A 19,367-nucleotide genomic window follows, 5' to 3' on the forward strand; every position below is an offset into this window, starting at 1 on the left:
CCTTTAAGACCGGCCCCCTCTTTTTGACCAATAGGAAGGCAGAGCCTGGGAATTAAAGAAACAGTAGGCCTAGCGGATGGCCGCGTTGCCTCCTGGGCGTTGTAGTCTCTTGGCATAGACACCCGGTAGAGAGAGTAATGGCAATGTGCACTACGAGAACTACAACACCCAAAATGCTCCGCGGCTTTCCTTCCAGGGCTTGGCTGGCCTAAAGCTTGGCCATGGCTTGGAGGGGCTGCTGCCGGCTGGGGCTTCGCTGGAGGCATGGCTGGAGAGAGGCAGGCGGGCGAAGGGGGATTGCCTCCTGCATTGACCGTAAGGAGAGGGGGAGCATGCGAGGCATTGGAGGGCAGGCAGGCAGGCAGGCAGGCATCCAACAGGTGGTGCTTTCCTCCCCAAGGGCAATGCTTTACTCCAAAGATAAGCATTGTGGAAGGCTTCTTGACTTTGTGAAATGTGTGACAGGCAGAAATCCAGCAGGTTGTGCTTTCCTCCCCAAGGGCAATGCTGTACTGTAAGGATGAGCATTTTGGAAGGCTCCTTGGCTTTGTTAGATGTGTGACAGGCAGAAACCCAACAGATTGTGCTTTCCTCCCCAAGGGTAATGCTCTACTGTAAGGATGAACATTATGGAAGGCTTCTTGACTTTTTTAGATGTGTGCTAGGCAGAAATCCAACAGGTTGTGCTTTCCTCCTCAAGGGCAATGCTTTACTCCAAAGATGAGCATGGTAGAAGATTCCTTGATTTTGTGAAATGTGTGTCAGGCAGAAATCCAACAGGTTGTGCTTTCCTCCTCAAGGGCAATAAGATGAGCATGGTGGAAGGTTCCTTGATTTTGTGAAATGTGTGACAGGCAGAAATCCAATAGGTAGTGCTTTCCTCCTTAATGGCAATGCTTTACTCCAAGGATAAGCATCTTGCCCCCGTTGAACTTCATTTTGTTAGTGTTGGCCCAATCTATCAAGATCGTTTTGAATCCTGCTCCTGTCCTCTGGCAGAAATCCAACAGGTTGTACTTTCCTCCTCAAGGGTAATGCTCTCCTGTAAGGATGAGCATTATGGAAGGATCCTTGGCTTTGTTAGATGTCTGCCAGGCAGAAATCCAACAGGTTGTGCTTTCCTTCTCAAGGGTAATACTGCACTGTAAGGATGAGCATTGTGGAAGGCTTCTTGACTTTGTTAGATGTGTGACAGGCAGAAATCCAACAGGTTGTGTCCTCCTCAAAGGTAATGCTCTCCTGTAAGGATGAACATTATGAAAGGCTTCTTGACTTTGTTAGATGTGTGACAGACAGAAATCCAACAGGTTGTGCTTTCTGCCTAAATGGCAATGCTCTACTATAAGGATGAACGTTATGGAAGGCTTCTTGACTTTGTTATCTGTGTGACAGGCAGAAATCCAACAGGTTGCCCTTTCTGCCTAAAGGACAATGCTCTACTATAAGGATGAACATTATGGAAGGTTTCTTGATTTTGTTAGATGTGTGACAGGCAGAATCCCAACAGGTTGTGTTTTCCTCCTAAATGACAGTGCTATACTGTAAGGATGAGCATTGCGGAAGGCTCCTTGACTTTGTTAGATGTGTGACAGGCAGAAATCCAACAGGTCTCCAAAGGGAAGTGCTTTATTGTGAGGCTGGCAATCATGCAAATCTCCTGGACTTTTCACATGTTGGACAAGGAGAGATCTTACCGGTCCTACTTTTTCTCCAAAGATTGATGCTTTACTGCAGGGATTCTTTACCAGGTGTGTGAAGGCCAGTGCTTCATTGCAGGAATTCCAGCTAGCAATGCCAGCCATGGGTTAGGGATGCTGGAATTGCAGTCTAATAATAATGTTTGGAAGTTTACCTTATTCTTTAAAACAGTGTTTTTAGATAAGAGATTTTCTGCATTGCCAGATTCTTCATGCTTAATAACAAACCTTATCAAAGACTCATTCCTTATTTTTATTTATTTACTTTTTATTTATTTAACAAACCACTTTCCTCTTGCCTCGCAGCCTCTGTGGGTCTCACCGAAGAACAGAAGGAGTTCCAAAAAGTGGCCTTTGATTTTGCTGCCAAAGAGATGGCCCCGCACATGGCGGAGTGGGATGAAAAGGTGAGAGCGCAACTCTTTCCAGAAATGCCCATTTCAATAACAGGGCATAATAATATGCGTCAGCAGCCCTTCACAGCACCTGCTGTTTGCAAGTACTGCTTGGCTCTCTGCCCAGCTTTGCTCTCTGGAGCTGCTTTTTACCAGAAAATATTTTTTAGATATCCATTTTTTTTCTCCCACTTTATCAGTGTTAGCTTCTGTAGATTGTGTCACTTTTCCTTCAGTGACCACTCCAAGGCATGTAAGACAAGGGTGAAATATAGGACATTTTATCCTATGTGCAGAAAGATAGTCCACTTTTGAAACTTTGGACTATAACTCTCAGGCTGGATCTACACTGCTGTATAATGCAGTTTGGAACTACTTTATATGGTCAGTGTAGGCCCACATAATACAATATAGTAATATAGAATACTAATATTGTGCTATGCTAATAATATATTATATTATTATAATATAGTAATATAATAATTACATATATTACATGTAATATTATGAATAAAATTGCAGTATAATGGTATAGTGCAATATAGGAATATATAATACTAATATTGTGCTGTGCTAATAATATATTATATTATTACAGTATAGTAATATAATACTATATTATTATAGTATTATAATACTATAATATTATAGTATTATAATATTACTATAACCCACTGTGCCGGTGGCGCAGTGGGTTAAAGCACTGAGTTGCTGAGCTTGTTGATCGAAAGGTCGCAGGTTCGATTCCGGGGAGCGGCGTGAGCTTCCGCTGTCAGCTCTAGCTTCTGCCAACCTAGCAGTTCGAAAACATGCAAATGTGAGTAGATCAATAGGTACCGCTCCGGAGGGAAGGTAACAGCGCTCCATGCAGTCATGCCGACCACATGACCTTGGAGGTGTCTACGGACAACGCTGGCTCTTCGGCTTAGAAATGGAGATGAGCACCACACCCCAGAGTCAGGTATGACTGGACTTAATGTCAGGGGACTACCTTTACCTTTATATATATATATTATATAACATGTAATATTACTAATAATGTTGCAGTATAATGGTATAGTATAATATAGTATTATATATAATACTAATATTGTGCTATGCTAATAATATAATACATTATATGTACATATAACTTGGAAGCAGCTCTGAGTCTCCTTTGTGGTGAGAAGGGCAGGATATAAATGTCATAAATAAATAAATAGATAAAAGATAAAGGTTGTCCCCTGACATTAAGTCCAGTCATGTCCGACTCTGGGGTGTGGTGCTCATCGCCATTTCTAAGCCAAAGAAGCGGCATTGTTCATAGACGCCTCCAAGGTCATGTGGCCGACATGATTGCATGGAGTGCTGTTATCTTCCCGCCGGGGCGGTACCTATTGATCTATTCACATTTGCATGTTTTCGAACTGCTAGGTTGGCTGACAGCAGAAGCTCACGCCGCTCCCGGGAATTGAACCTTCAACCTTTCAGTCAACAAGCTCAGCAGCTCATCGCTTTAACCCACTGCGCCACCAGGGGCTCCAAAAATAAATAGATAAATGTAGTTAAATGGCATTATATGAATCTACATACTGACCATATAGTGCCATTTAGAATTTCATTGTATGTCAATGTAGATCCAGCCCCAGAGTCCCCTTGCCAGCATAACCCTATAAGGGTTTTGGGACCTTAAAACCCAAAATATATTTCCTAAGATTTTCTTTCATCTGAGTGTTTTCAATACTTACTAATTATAAGCAAAATCCTGTGCAATATCAGTCTGGGAAATTCTAGGTTTCCTCAATATGAGAGTTTAAAAAAATGGCACTTTTGATCTATATTCAAAACACAAGAATAATTAAACTAGAAAAGCAAACTCCTTGTTTAAAATGTACTGATTCTTGAATTGATTTGGGTTATGCAATGATTTTGTGGTTTTTTTGCAGGAGATTTTCCCCGTGGAAACCTTACGGAGAGCGGCTCAGCTGGGGTTCGGTGGCATCTACGTGAGGCCAGACGTGGGGGGATCCGGACTGTCACGCCTCGACACCTCCATCATCTTTGAGGCTCTTTCGACCGGATGTGTCAGCACGACTGCCTATCTCAGCATCCACAAGTGAGCGAGGGAATGCTTGGGGTTTGGATAGGGCTTCACCTTCGGCCATCCCCGCCGTGATGGGTTTTGTTCTCGTTCTGATAGTATGTGCGCTTGGATGGTCGACGTCTTCGGGAAGGAGGAGCAGCGGCAGAGGTTTTGCCCCTCGCTTTGCAGCATGGAAAAACTGGCCTCTTACTGCTTGACGGAGCCAGGTGAGAGAAGCAGGGGAAACACCCATAGGCTGAGCAGAATCACCTCTGACTTCCATTCAAACCAGATGAATTGCCGAAGGCTTTCATGGCCGGAATCACTGAGTTGTTATAGGTTTTTTGGGCTGTATGGCCATGTTCTAGAAGCATTCTCTCCTGACATTTCACCTGCATCTATGGCAAGCATCCTCAGAGGTTGTGAGGTTTGTTGGAAACTAGGAAAATTGGGTTTATATTTCTGTGGACAATTTCAACAGAAAGGAAGAAAACATGAAAATGAACAAAATCTGGCTACCAGTACTAAAAAATTATAACAGTAAATAAAAAACAAAACTCAAACACAGGGGAACTCCAGACAAGAAACAATCAGGAACACCTAATCACCTCTCAACAAAGGAATTTTCAGGCAGTAACAAGCCAGACCTAAAAACTGCCAGGCCATCAAATGCTAATCAAGTTGGCAAATTGAAACATTCACACCTAGCTCCAGCAGACAAAAATTCTTTCTCCCACCCTGGACCTTCCACAAATATATAAACTCAATTTCCTAGTTTACAACAGATCTCACAACCTCTAAGGATGCTTGCCACAGATGCAGGCGAAACGTCAGGAGAGAATGTTTATAAAACATGGACATAAACCCACAAAAACCTACAACAACACAAATCAGATGATACTGTTAAGTGAAGCCAGCAGGCATGTTAGGAATTGTGGGAGCTGAAATCCAAAACACATAAAAAGCCAAAGTTGCCTATGCTTGATCTACACTGTAGAATGAATGCAATTTGACATTACTTCAATGCTATAGGATACTGGGAATAGTCATTGTAGTACACCTTTCCTTGAGAAAGCTAAAGACCTTGTAAAACTACTGCTCCTGTTATTCCATAGCATTGAGCCATGACAGTTGAAGTGGTGTCAAACTGAATCCAGACAAGACAGAGGTACTCCTGGTCAGTCGCAAGGCCGAACAGGACATAGGTTTACAGCCTGTGTTGGATGGGGTTACACTCCCCCTGAAGATGCAGGTTTGCAGCTTGGGTGTGATCCTGGACTCATCGCTTAGCCGGGAACCTCAGGTCTCGGCAGTGACCAGGGGAGCATTTGCACAGTTAAAACTTGTGCGCCAGCTGCGCCCGTACCTTGGGAAGTCTGACTTGGCCACAGTAATCTACACTCTGGTTACATCCCGTATAGACTACTGCAATGCTCTCTATGTGGGGCTGCCTTTGAAAACTGTTTGGAAGCTTCAAATGGTCCAACAGACAGCAGCCAGGTTGTTAACAGGAACGGCACTCAGGGAGCACACAACTGCTCTGTTACGCCAGCTCCACTGGCTGCCAGTTTGCTACCGGGCACAATTCAAAGTGCTGGCTTTAGCCTTTAAAGCCCTAAACAGTTCTGGCCCAGTTTACCTGTCTGAACGCATCTCTTCCTATGAACCATCTAGGGGTTTAAGATCATCTGGAGAGACCCTGCTCTCAACCCCGCCTTCTTCACAGATCTGATTGGCGGGAGCGAGAGACAGGGCCTTCTCAGCGGTGGCCCCTCAGCTATGGAATGCCCTCCCTAGGGACATTAGATCGGCCCCCTCCCTCCTGACATTTTGAAAGAGAGTTAATACCTGGCTGTTTGAGCAGGCATTTGCAGATGCAGTATAACTGATTAATTGAGACTCATGGAACGACAGGACGATGCGATGGAAAATGATTTTAATGATGAGACGCTGAGAACTGTATTTTATTATTTTAATTTTTTATTGTTATTGTTTTTATATGGTTTATACTATATGTAATTGTTTTTTACTGTATTTTATCTTGTGGGGCATTGATTGCCAAATGTAAACCTCCTCGAGTATAGTAAATAAATAATAAATTCTATATTATAGCTGCTCCCCTAATATTTCATTTTTGGTGGGGTTTTTTTTAAAAAAAATGGATACACTGTCTTGATGGCCTTTATAAATTGCATAATGATGAACAGCAACAGCAATTGTTATGATCATTTAATTGTTTCTCATCATAATATTATTAGTAGTAATTGTTTGTTGCTGCTGCTACATTTCTATTATGTATTCTTTAAATTATTCACTTTGTTGCTTCTGCTTTTGTTATTAAACTGTTGCAGCATTTCGAGTGTTAGAAGTGCATTGTGTGGAATCTATATTCCAACCTTGAAAGGCAAATCCATCTTAATGCAGCCTACTATAAGGAGAGTCCGTTCCCATATTTAGGATAGCAAGGCCGAGGTTGAGAAAGCAGCTTATTTTAAACCATCCAATGAATTTTTGGCGAGGAAGACAGTAGAACCAAGAACCCTCTAATTTATCTCTCTTTCTTCTTAGCTGCAATGATTGACCCAGAGCTAAGAGAGTAAACCACTCACAAGCCTAGCCTAGTTCCTCTGTGCCTTCCTCTAACACTTCGATCTAGTATGCCTTGCTGGGTGAAGTGTCACAAACCCTTTTCAGACTAAGGATTCTCTTCTCTTCTTTCTTTCTTTCGTTTGTTCTTTTCTCCCTTTCCCAAACAGGCAGTGGCAGTGATGCTGCGTCTTTGCTAACGTCGGCCAAGAGGAACGGAGACACTTACATCCTAAATGGTTCCAAGGTACCAACTTCTTTTTCTAGAAAGAAAAGACATTATCTATATATATAAAAATGCTCTGTGCATAATGAGTACCTTAAAAACAAAAGAACCAATAAACGAAATCACACCAAATTTGGCAACAAAACGTCTCACAACACAAGGAGTGACCGTCACTCAAAAATTATGATGCTTTGTCATTTGGGAGTTGTTGTTGCTGGGATTTATAGTTCACCTACAATCAAAAAGCATTCTGAACTCCATCAATGATGGAATTGAACCAAACTTGGCACACAGAACTCCCATGACCAACAGAAAATACTGGAAGGGTTTGGTGGGCATTGACCTTGAGTTTGGGAGTTGTAGTTCACCTTCATCCAGAAAGCACTGTGGACTCAAACAATGATGGATCTGGACCAAACTTGGCACAAGCACTCAATACGCCCAAATATGAACACAGATGGAGTTTGGGGGAAATAGATCTTGACATTTGGGAGTTGTAGTCACTGGGATTCATAGTTCACCTACAATCAAAGAGCATTCTGAACCCACAAACGACAGAATCGGGACAAACTTCCCACACAGAACCCCCATGACCAACAAAAATACTTAAGGCCATCCAGTCAAACTCCCTTCACCAGTGCAAGAAAAAACACACACACACAGATATAGTATCATAGATTTGAAAGGGACCCCTCAAGAAGGACAATGATATGTTTCATGTTCCAGGGTGGGCAAACCAGACAATCTCCACATCAACACTGACAAAGAAACAGCAAGAAATACTGTTTACCCACAAGCATAAAGAAATTACGTATATTAGAAACCAACACTTTCTCATTACTTTATTTTCCAGATCAACAGACTGGGCCACAGCAACACGTGGCAGGGGACAGCTAGTAATAATATATAATACTAATATTGTCCTATGCTAATAATATAATATATTATATGCACTGTACATATAATATTTATCATAATGTTATAATATAATACAATATAATACTAATACAATATAATAATTGTATATTATATATTAAATTTAATACACTCAGTTCTTGTAGATGCAGGCGAAACGTCAGGAGAAATGCCTCTAGAACATGGCCATATAGCCCGAAAAAACCCACAAGAACTGAGTGATTCCAGCCATGAAAGCCTTCGACAATAAATTTAATACAGTTCGAAAACATGCAAATGTGAGTAGATCAATCGATACCACTCTGGCGGGAAGGTAACGGTGCTCCATGCAGTCATGCCAGCCACATGACCTTGGAGGTGTCTATGGACAACGCCGGCTCTTCAGCCTACAAATGGAGATGAGCACCAACCCCCAGACTCGGACACGACTGGACTTCATGTCAGGGGAAAACTTTACTATTACTAATAATATTGCAGTATAATGCTGTAGTACAATATAATAATATATAATACTAATATTGTGCTATGCTTATAATATAATATATTGCATGTACATAAAATTTTGATCATAATATTGTAATACAATATAATAATAATAATGCAATATAATTGTATCAGAGTGAAGAGAGGGGCCAGGAAGGCAGTTCCAACTTGTCTCCTGCACTGTGCTTGTAATGTAATGTAATGTAATATATTGTATATACATATAATATTGATAATATTATAATGTAATACAATATAATACTGCTACTAATAATATGATATTATAATTATATATTTTATATTAAATGTAATATTACATCATAATGTTATAGTACAATGTAATATATAATATTAATATTGTGCTATAGTAATAATATAATATATTGTATTTACTTTTAACTTGAAAGCCTTTCTGAGTCCCCTTCGGAGTGAGAAGGGCGGCATATAAATGTCATAAATAAATAAATAAAAATTAATAATAATATTGATCATAATATTGTAATGCAATGTAATATAATACTACTAATAATATAATATAATAATATAATAATTATATATTATATATTGCATGTAATATTGCTAGTAATATTGCAGTATAGTGGTATAGTACAACATAATATTAATACTAATATTTTGCTATGCTAATAATATAATATAATGTTTGTACATATAATATTGATCATATTATTGTAATACAATATAATACTAAGAATAATACAATATAATAATATAATACTTTTATATATTACATGAAATATTACTAATAATATTGCAGTATAGTGGTCTAATACAGTATGGTAATATAATACTAATATTGTGCTATGCTAATAATATAATATAGTGTATGTACATATAGTTTGTAAGCCACTTTGAGTCCCCTTCGGGGTGAAGGGTGGGATATAAATGCATAAATAAATAAATACATACATATATACATACATACATACATACATAACAATAACAACAACTCCTTCACTTGAAATGAGTGAGATCTCCTACTCATGAGAGGAAGGCCAGGTCTCACTGTCTGTGTTCTGCAATGTAGAAACAGGGGCAGCCCCACTCAGATCCAGAGCTTGGGAAAAAGGTGCATTTTGTAAATTAAGTTTATTTTATTCATTTGCACCCCACCTTTTCTTTAATATGGCTACTTGAAGGGGAAACGAACATGGCTTCGCATGACCTAACTAGCCAAAGTTACGTCATGTTACAGTGCTACCCCATATATCCATGGGACCAGCCCTTGTGGTTTCATTTACCCATGTCAAAATATGTCTTCTCTAGGCATTTTCTAGGTCTTATTGGTGATTCTATGATACGCTTTTGCCAGAAGTTGGACCTAGTGATGCCTAGAGAATCTTGGAGCTGTCGTCTAAAAGCAAGTAACTTTTCCAAGCTCTGTCATTTGCAGCAACATCTTGGTTCCTCTAGTAAGCAGAACTTTTGAAGAAGAGTGTTTCTGCCATTGTGTAATAACCTTTCCCTCTTGTCCTTCCCGCGCCAGGCTTTCATCAGTGGTGGTGGAGACACGGATCTCTATGTGGTGATGTGCCGGACGGGAGGCCCGGGCCCCAAGGGCATCTCCTGCCTGGTGCTGGAGAAAGGGACCCCTGGGCTGAGCTTTGGGAAAAAGGAGAGGAAGGTAAGAGACTTCGAGTGCTGTTGAGATCAACAGAAAGCCATACTGCGGAACAGCTTGGTGGTTCTTTTTTTACTGGATGTTTTCTTCTGAACTGGAAAATAGTGCTTAATTAAGTTATACCTCAGTATTCAAAAGCCCACCTGGTGTCATTGCTTTGGGGACCAGAGTTTCAGTATCTGATCAGTCATGGAAACCCGCTTGGTCGAATCATACCCTCTCAGCCTCAGAGCAAGACCCTGTTATGTACCTTCAAGTCATTTTTGGTTGAGGTTTTCTTGGCATATCATTATGGAATCATAGAGCTGGAAGAGATCCCAAGGGCCATCCAGTCGAACCTTATCCTGCCCTCCAGGAGAAGCACAATCAAAGCCCTCGTGACAAATCATAGAATCATAGAGTTGGAAGAGATCTCATGGGCCATCCAGTCCAACCCCTGCCAAAAAGCAGGAAAATTGCATTCAAAGCACCCCCGACAGATGGCCATCCAGCCTCGCTTTAAAAGCCTCCAAAGAAGGAGCCTCCACCACACTTCGGGGCAGAGAGTTCCACTGCTGAACAGCTCTCACAGTCAGGAAGTTCTTTCTAATGTTCAGGTGGAATCTCCTTTCCTGTAGTTTGAAGCCATTATTCCATTGCGTCCTAGTCTCCAGGGCAGCAGAAAACAAGCTTGCTCTCTTGAATGTAATAGGATTTTCTCAAGCAAGGAAACCCAGAAGTGGTTTGACCAGTTACTTCCTCTGTTCAGCTGTTCCACTGCTGAATAGCTCTCACAGTCAGAAAATTCTTCCTAATGTCCAGATGGAATCTCCATTCTTGTAGCTTGAAGCCATTGTTCCATGTCCTAGTCTCAAGGGCAGCAGAAAACAAGTTCGCTTCCTCCTCCCTATGACTTCCTCTCGCATATTTATACATGGGTTTCATGTCTCCTCTCAGCCTTCTCTTCTGAAGGCTAAACATGCCTAGCTTTTTAAGCCGCTCCTCATAGGGTTTGTTCTCCATAGGGTTTGTTAGCCATCTAGATTCTGTTTAAGAATTTCCAGAGGAGGAGAGAGGACGTTCCAAGGCAGCCTTTGAAGACTGTTCAGAAGCTCCAAATAGTTCAACGCGCTGCAGCCATGTTGTTAACTGGGGCGTCACACAGGGAGCATACAACCCCCCTTTCGTAGCAACTCCATTGGCTACCTATTAGCTACTGACCACAATTCAAAGTGCTGGCTTTAGCCTATAAAGTCCTAAACGACTCCAGTCCAACTTACCTGTCTGAACATATCTCCCTCTATGAACCAGTTCGTAGATTAAGATCTTCCGGGGAGGTCCTGCTCTCGACCCCACCGGCCTCACAGGTGCAGCTGGTGGGGACGAAGGACAGGGCCTTCTTGGTGGTGTCTGCACGGCTGTGGAACTCCCTCCTGAGTGAGATCAGGTTGGCCTCATCCCTCCTGACCTTGAAAGACGTGGCTGTTGAACCAAGCATTCGGCCCATCATAGAAATATTTAAAGTGAAAGTTGAAAGTGCAATGACCCAGGACTGTTTACGACAACGGCTCTGTGTGATAGGTGATCTTATTTTATGTGATGTATTTAATAATGCTTCTTGGCAGGGGGTTGGACTGAATGGCCCATCAGGTCTCTTCCAACTCTATGATTCTATGATTCTATGTTTTATTAAAGGGCCTGAAAACCTGGCTCTTTGAAAAGGCCTTCAATTAAGTGCTATGCTTTGGAATGACCACCGGAATGGACTATGACTACGAGACTGATTATGACCCAAACAAGACGAAGCGGATTTTTAGCTTAATTAGCTGTGTGTTAGTAAGATGTGTGTTATGGCTCTGAATTTACTGTAACTGTTGTCTTTATGTTCTATGTTCTGTACACCGCCACGAGTCGCCTTCGGGCTGAGAGTGGCGGTTAACAAATGCAAATAATAAATAAATAAATAATAATAAATTATTAAGGGAGGGTCAATTTTAATGTTTTATACTGTTTTATCAATGGCATTGAATTGTTGTCAGTACTATGAACTGCCCTGAGTCCCTTTCGGGGTTGAGAAAGGCAGTATACAAATATTTTTAAAAAAAATTCTGAAGATATACTGAACTCCAAACCCAGAGTCCGTGTTTACGTTTGACTGGAATATCCCCATCCAGAGGATTCAGAGAGGGAAAGCCACCTTCCCAGCTGCCATTTATTATATCTTTTGGCTTTGGGTGCAGCGGCTCCAGCATCTGAACCTGGTGTGCATTTCTCCCTCCTTCTCCGTCAGGTGGGCTGGAACTCTCAGCCGACTCGAGCCGTGGTGTTTGAGGACTGTGCCGTCCCAGTAGCCAACCGGCTTGGCGAAGAAGGCCAGGGCTTCAACATTGCCATGAAGGGCTTGAATGGAGGCCGAATTAACATTGGTAAGAGTCAAGAGGGAAGGCAGAAGTATTGGCCGGTGTGGCTTGCATCTCAGTGGGAGTAGTGAGTCCATCCTGGGTTTTAACGTGAATTTAAAAGGAGTTTTAGGATGCGGAACCTCTTTTTAGGGATAGGTCCCATGGACAACTCTTTTGACATTTAAATCTAGATGCATTATGCTATACACACAGAAGCCATTGTCCGTCACAAAATGTGTGGCTACGGTGACCCTCAGGGTTGCTTATAAATCTTAGTTTTGTGTTTTTAGTTCTATGCACCTTATTTATTTATTTATTTATCGTGTCAGGAGCAAGCCAAACAGTTGTATTACATTTTTTTAACAAACAAAGAAACAAAACACAAAGTTTGCAAGCTTGGTAGTTGATTAAATGTCCTTTGACCAGTAGCTGGCCACTTGGAGTGCCTCTGGTGTTACTATAAGAAAGTCCTCCATTGTGCATGTGGCAGGCCTCAGGTTGCATCGCAGCAGGTGGTCTGTGGTTTGCTCTTCTCCACACTCGCATGTCGTGGATTCCACTTTGTAGTCCCATTTCTTAAGATTGGCTCTGCATCTCGTGGTGCCAGAGCGCAGTCTGTTCAGCACCTTCCAAGTCGCCCAGTTTTCTGTGTGACCAGGAGGGAGTGTCTCATTTGGTATCAGCCATTGATTGAGGTTCTGGGTTTGAGCCTGCCACTTTTGGACTCTCACTTGCTGAGGTGTTCCAGCGAGTGTCTCTGTAGATCTTAGAAAACTATTTCTTGATTTAAGTCATTGGCGTGCTGGCTGATACCCAAACGGGGTGGGCCGGATATGTCACTGCCTTGGTCCTTTCACTATTGGCTGCTACCTTATTGGCATGCATCTTATTGACCAGCCTATCTTCTAACTTGTTTGCACACCAGCACCCCCTCCGCCCCAAAATGAGACTTGAAGTATCTCTGGTTGCTGCTTATGATGTTTGTCTTACTATTGTTATAATGCCGTTTTTATGTGGTTTTAATATTTTATTTGCTATTTTTTTCACTGTATGTGTTTGGGCTTGGCTCCATGTAAGCCGTCCCGAGTCTCTTCGGGGAGATGGAGGCAGCATACAAAAGTACAGTTGTTGTTGTTGTTGCTGTTGTTGTTCTTCTTCCTCTTCCTCCTCCTCTTCTTCCTCTTCTTCTTCTGAATGTAGTGCAAACATTTCATGCAAAAAGGATCATCCCTCCTCTTCCCCCACAGCTTCTTGTTCTCTAGGGGCTGCCCACGCTTCGATCCTGCTGGCTCGGGATCACCTTAAGGTCCGTAAACAGTTTGGAGACATCCTGGCCAACTATCAGGTGAATATTTATTATTTGGGATCTTTCTGCCCCTTGTTTCCTCCTCATGTTGGCTTCTCCTTGTCCCTGCTTCATTCTCGCTGCCCCTGTGAGGCAGGTCGGGCGACTGAGTCCATTCCCCTCCTGCTTCCTATTATTTTGTGATCCGAAACCTGATGTTGTGTCTCCTGACAGTACCTCCAGTTCCAGCTGGCTGAGATGGCCACCCGCTTAGTGGCGGCTCGGTTGATGGTGCGTAATGCGGCCAAAGCTCTGCAAGAGGAGCGGGAGGATGCCGTAGCCTTGTGCTCTATGGCCAAGCTCTTTGCCACGGATGAGTGCTTTGCGGTAGGTGCAGTCCTTCGCATGCCCACTTGCCATAGCTGGAAAATTAACTAGAAAGTCATGCTGTAGGACCTATAGAGAGAGAAAAAAGTTGAGATTTTTAAATGTAAGGCTTTTAACTTTCATGGGAGGCCTGTGCCTCTAATCGCAGCGAATGTTGAAGGCTGACTATATATATGTTTTGCTTATCCAAATCATTGTCCAGTTGTTTGTGATCTTGGCCACTAGATGGTAGGGTTGCATTTTCTTATAATGCTGCTGCCTTTTTAAAGGCACTTTTGAGAAATGTCCCTATTTAAAAAAAAATACCTGAAACCCTATCTACACTGACATGCAATGCAGTTTCATAGTGCAGGTTGACTGCATTCTATAGCAGAATAATAATAATAATAATAATAATAATAATAATAATAAAGTTCTTGTGGGTTTTTTTGGGCTATATGGCCATGTTCTAGAGGCATTTCTCCTGACGTTTCGCCTGCATCTATGGCAAGCTTCCTCAGAGGGTGAGGTCTGCTGGAGCTGGGAAAAAAGGGGTTTATATATCTGTGGAATGACCAGGGTGAGACAAAAGGCTTTTGTAAGTTGGGCTAGGTGTGAATCTTTTCAACTGACCACCTTGATTAGCATACAATGGGCTGTATACACAGCATACTGTGGTCATTCCACAGATATATAAACCCCCTTTTTCCCAGCTCCAGCAGACCTCACCCTCTGAGGAAGCTTGCCATAGATGCAGGCGAAACGTCAGGAGAAATGCCTCTAGAACATGGCCATATAGCCCAAAAAAACCCACAAGAACTGAGTGATCCCGGCCATGAAAGCCTTCGACAATACAATAATAATAAAGTTAAAGAGAATGAACACGTCAAGCTACTTTGGGGCTTCTGAATTCAGACAAATAAGAGTTTGGGAGCACAATACTCCTGACCTCACGATCGTGTTAAAAAACAAAGTATGGATTGTCGAGGTTGCCATCCCAGGTGACAGCAGGATTGAAGAGAAACAACTGGAAAAGCTGACACGATATGAGGATTTAAAGATCGAACTGCAAAGACTCTGGCACAAGTCAGTCAAGGTGGTCCCAATGGTGATCGGCACACTGGGTGCAGTGCCTAAAAACCTTGGCCTGCACTTAAACACAATCGGTACTGAAAAAAATTAGCATCTGCCAGCTGCAGAAGGCCACCTTACTGGGATCTGCACGCATTATTCGCCGATACATCACATAGTCCTAGACACTTGGGAATTGTCCAACGTGTGATCCAATTCAACAGCCAGAAGAGTGTCTGCTGTGGACTCATCTTGTTGTGTTTCAAATAATAATAATAATAATAATAATAATAATAATAATAATAATATCACGATTGTAGAAAAGAAAAAAGTCTGGATTATTGATGTCGCCATACCAGGTGACAGTCGCATTGAGGAAAAACAACAGGAAAAACTCACCCGCTATCAAGACCTCAAAATTGAACTGCAAAGGCTCTGGCATAAACCAGTACAGGTGGTCCCAGTGGTCATCAGCACACTGGGTGCCATCCCAAAAAAATAATAAACATCGACAAAATCATGATCTGACAACTGCAAAAGGCCACCTGACTTGGATCTGCGCGCATCATTTGAAAATACATCACACAGTCCTAGACGCTTGGGAAGTGTTCGACTTGTGATTTTGTGATGCAAAAACCAGCATATCGATCTTGTTAGCTGTGACATACTGTGCTTTTGTGTCAATAATAATAATAATAATAATAATAATAATAATAATAATCTATTATCAAAGGTTTTCATGGCCAGAGTGAATGGTTTGTTGTGAGTTTTCTGGGCTATATTGTCATGTTCCAGAAGCATTCTCTCTACTTACATTTTGCCTGCATAATACATCTATGGATAATTTATTATTTTTATTTATTTATTATCTGCCTCTCCTTGTGGGTCGAGGCATAACATAGTTGAAACAAAAAGATAAAACTTTAGACTCCTCTAATGTACTTCAATGCAGTTAAACTGCTTTATATGACAGTGCAGATGGAGCCTAACAGTATATGAGAAATGCTGAGTTTCAGAGAAGTGTGTTCTTGCAGTGCTCCACCTTTTCAGGTGGCGTTTACAACTCTTTGTCCCTTATGTACTCCTTCTTAATTGTGAAGTCCCTGCCATGGTTCTCTCTTAATCTAAATGCATCTTCTCCTGTGCAGATCTGCAACCAGGCCCTGCAGTTGCATGGTGGCTACGGGTACCTGAAGGATTATGCTGTCCAGCAGTTTATGCGAGACATCAGAGTGCACCAGATTTTGGAAGGTAACTCATAAAGTGCTGTGACCAGGGTCTTGTCCATATTAGATGGGTCACAGCATCCTAAGCTCCTCTGATCCCCTTTCCTCCCTGACAGCAACTACAGTGTACAAACTGAGTCTCATGATGAACTAGTGATATAATGGAAAGAAAGCAGAGATCTTTAGGATTCAAAATCTCTGGTCTCTGGCTCCATCTACACTGCCACAGAATTTAGCCCAGAAAACTCACAACAATAGTTTGTAACTGCATTATATGGTCACTGTAGACTCAGCCGTTAAATTAAATTAAAAACAGCATTAAAAAGAACACAGGCATTTGAGGAATAATGAGTGGCAGGCTGCTTGGTGGAATTTGGGAGGTTAGTTTTAAAATGTAATTTTAGTTGTATTTTTATTTTGTTTTAACTTTTGGATCCATGACACACACACACACACACATTAATTTTTGTATTCACATGTGTTTGCCTTGTTTTTAAATCCTATTGGGTTATGTTATGGCATGGTTAGCTACTTTGAGTAACTATAGGGAGGGATGAAAAGTATTTATTTATTATTTATTTGCAACATTTATTTGCTGCCTTTCTCACCCCGAAGGGGACTCAGAGCAGCTTACAAGATATATATATGTGTATGTGTGTGTGTGTGTGTGTGTGTGTATATATATATATATATATATATATACACACACACACACACACATACATATACGCACACACACATACATACAATACATTATACCATGAATACAGTACAATATCAGTGCTATACATTACTATATTGCACTATACAATTATATTGTAATATTATTAGTAATATTACATGTAATATAAATATAGAATTATAAGGTAAATAAATAAAGTAAATAAATAAGGAAGGTTTACAACTTGGGAGGCGGAGACCCCGGTGACACAGTGGGTTAAACCCTTGTTGCCAACAGGACTGAAGACCGACAGGTCACAGGTTCGAATCCAGGGAGAATATGGATGAGCTCCCTCTGTCAGCTCCAGCTCCCCATGCAGGGACGTGAGAGAAGCCTCCCACAAGGATGGCAAAACATCAAAACATCTGGGTATCCCCTGGGCAACGTCCTTGCAGATGGCCAATTCTCTCACACCAGCAGCGACTTTTTCAAGTTACTCCTGACACGAAATAAAAAAAAACTTGGGAGCCACCACCATGAAGGCTCTGTTTTGTGATGGGACCAAGAGAAAGCCTTCCTTTGCCTATCTTGGGTTCTACAAAGAGATATTGTGTGCAGTGCCAACACTGACAATAACGTGCTTGAGAAAAATATCCACCTGTCTCCCTCTTTTTGTTTTTCTCCGCCTTCTCTTGCTATAGGTACCAACGAAGTGATGAAGATGATTGTGGCCAGGAGCCTGTTACAGGACTAACTCCAGAGTTGGATTTCTTGCCCATTGCACTCCAAAAGAAGATTGTTTTTTAAATAACCATCAACAGGGAAGAAGTGATGGAGCTGCACTGGGGAGGACTGTCTTTCCTGGAGGCAGCCCAGTTAGATATTCAGCTCAAGGCACCTTTCTGCATTTCTGTATCGGGCAGCGCTTGGCGAACGCTCTCAAATGAGTCTTTTGTTCTAGCTTTGACCATCTGCTCTGACTTGACGTTACAAAGTGCTGGCTTTATAACACACTGATGCCCCAAGCAATCCTATCTGGGGGTGGGAACTGATCGGTTCAGCGTTTCATGCCCATGGAGCGCATATCACACCACAAAGGCCTTTTAAACTCTTTTCCCCTACCCTTTTTGGGAACTATCTCCTTTTTCTTAGGTCAAACAACAGGGAAGAGGATGGGAAGGAGATCTGTTTCTTGCCCTCTCCCTTTCAATTGTGACTAATGATTTTTTTTATCATCGAACCTGGTGGTATTGCGGCAGGAAGTGCTTTAGACGCACCACAATTTTCAGCTATCCAATAATGCAAGGATTTGGGAGTGCTGATTCAAGTGGATTTCCTTTTCTCTTCCACAATGCTGGAATCAATAAATGGTTTTCTGCTTCTTCCTCTCTCTTTTTATTTCCAGGATAAATGATCCTAATGAGCCAACCTTCTTCACTCTTGTTCAGTTGCTCATTTGCTTTTGCATTATTATTTTTCTTTTTGCATTGCATTACTGATCTTTCTAAGGGCCCTGAAGGTCTTCAGCAGAATGCCCCAAAATGCTGCTCTCTGCAAATAAATATTGTAGCTTGACTCATCACCAGGTGCATCTACACTGTGGAATGAATGCAGTTTGACACTACATTTCACTGCCATGGCTCAGTACTAATTAATCCTTGGCAGTTATAGTTTTACAAGGAAATGATAATAACAACAACTGGAAAAGCTGATACGATATGAGGATTTAAAGATTGAACTGCAAAGACTCTGGCACAAGCCAGCCAAGGTGGTCCCAGTGGTGATCGGCACACATACACATGCACACACAAATATACATATATACACATATACATATACACATGCATGCACATATACATACATATACACGAAAATATGCATATAGACAAGCACACACATATACACAATATGCATGTAAATATATAAACACACAAATATATACACACATATATACACCCACACATATATACACCCACATATATATATATATATATATATATACACGCAAACACACACATATATACACAAATATACACACACACAAAACACATATACACAGACTGGCCACAGCAATGTGTGGTAGGGGACGGCTAGTCAATATAAATCAAAATGTAATGTTCGTTTGTGGGATTAACAGAACTCAAAAACCACTGGATGAATTGACACCAAATTTGGACACAAGACACCTAACAACCGAATATATGTCCTTCACTCAAAAATTTGATTTTGTCATTTGGGAGTTGTAGTTGCTGGGATTGATAGTTCACCTACAAAGAGCATTCTGAACCCCACCAACGATGGAATTGAACCAAATTTGGCACACATTTCTCCCATGACCAATAGAAAATACTGGAAGGGTTTGGTGGGCAGTGTC

At 41.5% G+C, this 19,367-nt stretch overlaps 1 protein-coding gene across 1 annotated transcript; it reads left to right on the forward strand.

The window, feature by feature from the left end:
- The first annotated feature begins 170 nt into the window (after positions 1-170).
- ACAD8 (acyl-CoA dehydrogenase family member 8) lies at positions 171-18,375 on the forward strand. Its single transcript, XM_060787530.2, has 11 exons — positions 171-315; positions 2,004-2,104; positions 4,018-4,187; positions 4,272-4,381; positions 6,911-6,987; positions 9,869-10,006; positions 12,273-12,408; positions 13,632-13,729; positions 13,904-14,056; positions 16,255-16,357; positions 17,695-18,375. Exons 1-11 carry the CDS (start codon positions 222-224, stop codon positions 17,745-17,747), a joined length of 1,233 nt encoding a protein of 410 aa, XP_060643513.2. The 5' UTR covers positions 171-221; the 3' UTR covers positions 17,748-18,375.
- The last annotated feature ends 992 nt before the right edge of the window (positions 18,376-19,367 follow it).

This window comes from Anolis sagrei, chromosome 7 (genome assembly GCF_037176765.1).
Source record: "Anolis sagrei isolate rAnoSag1 chromosome 7, rAnoSag1.mat, whole genome shotgun sequence".
NCBI classification, from domain to species: domain Eukaryota; kingdom Metazoa; phylum Chordata; class Lepidosauria; order Squamata; family Dactyloidae; genus Anolis; species Anolis sagrei.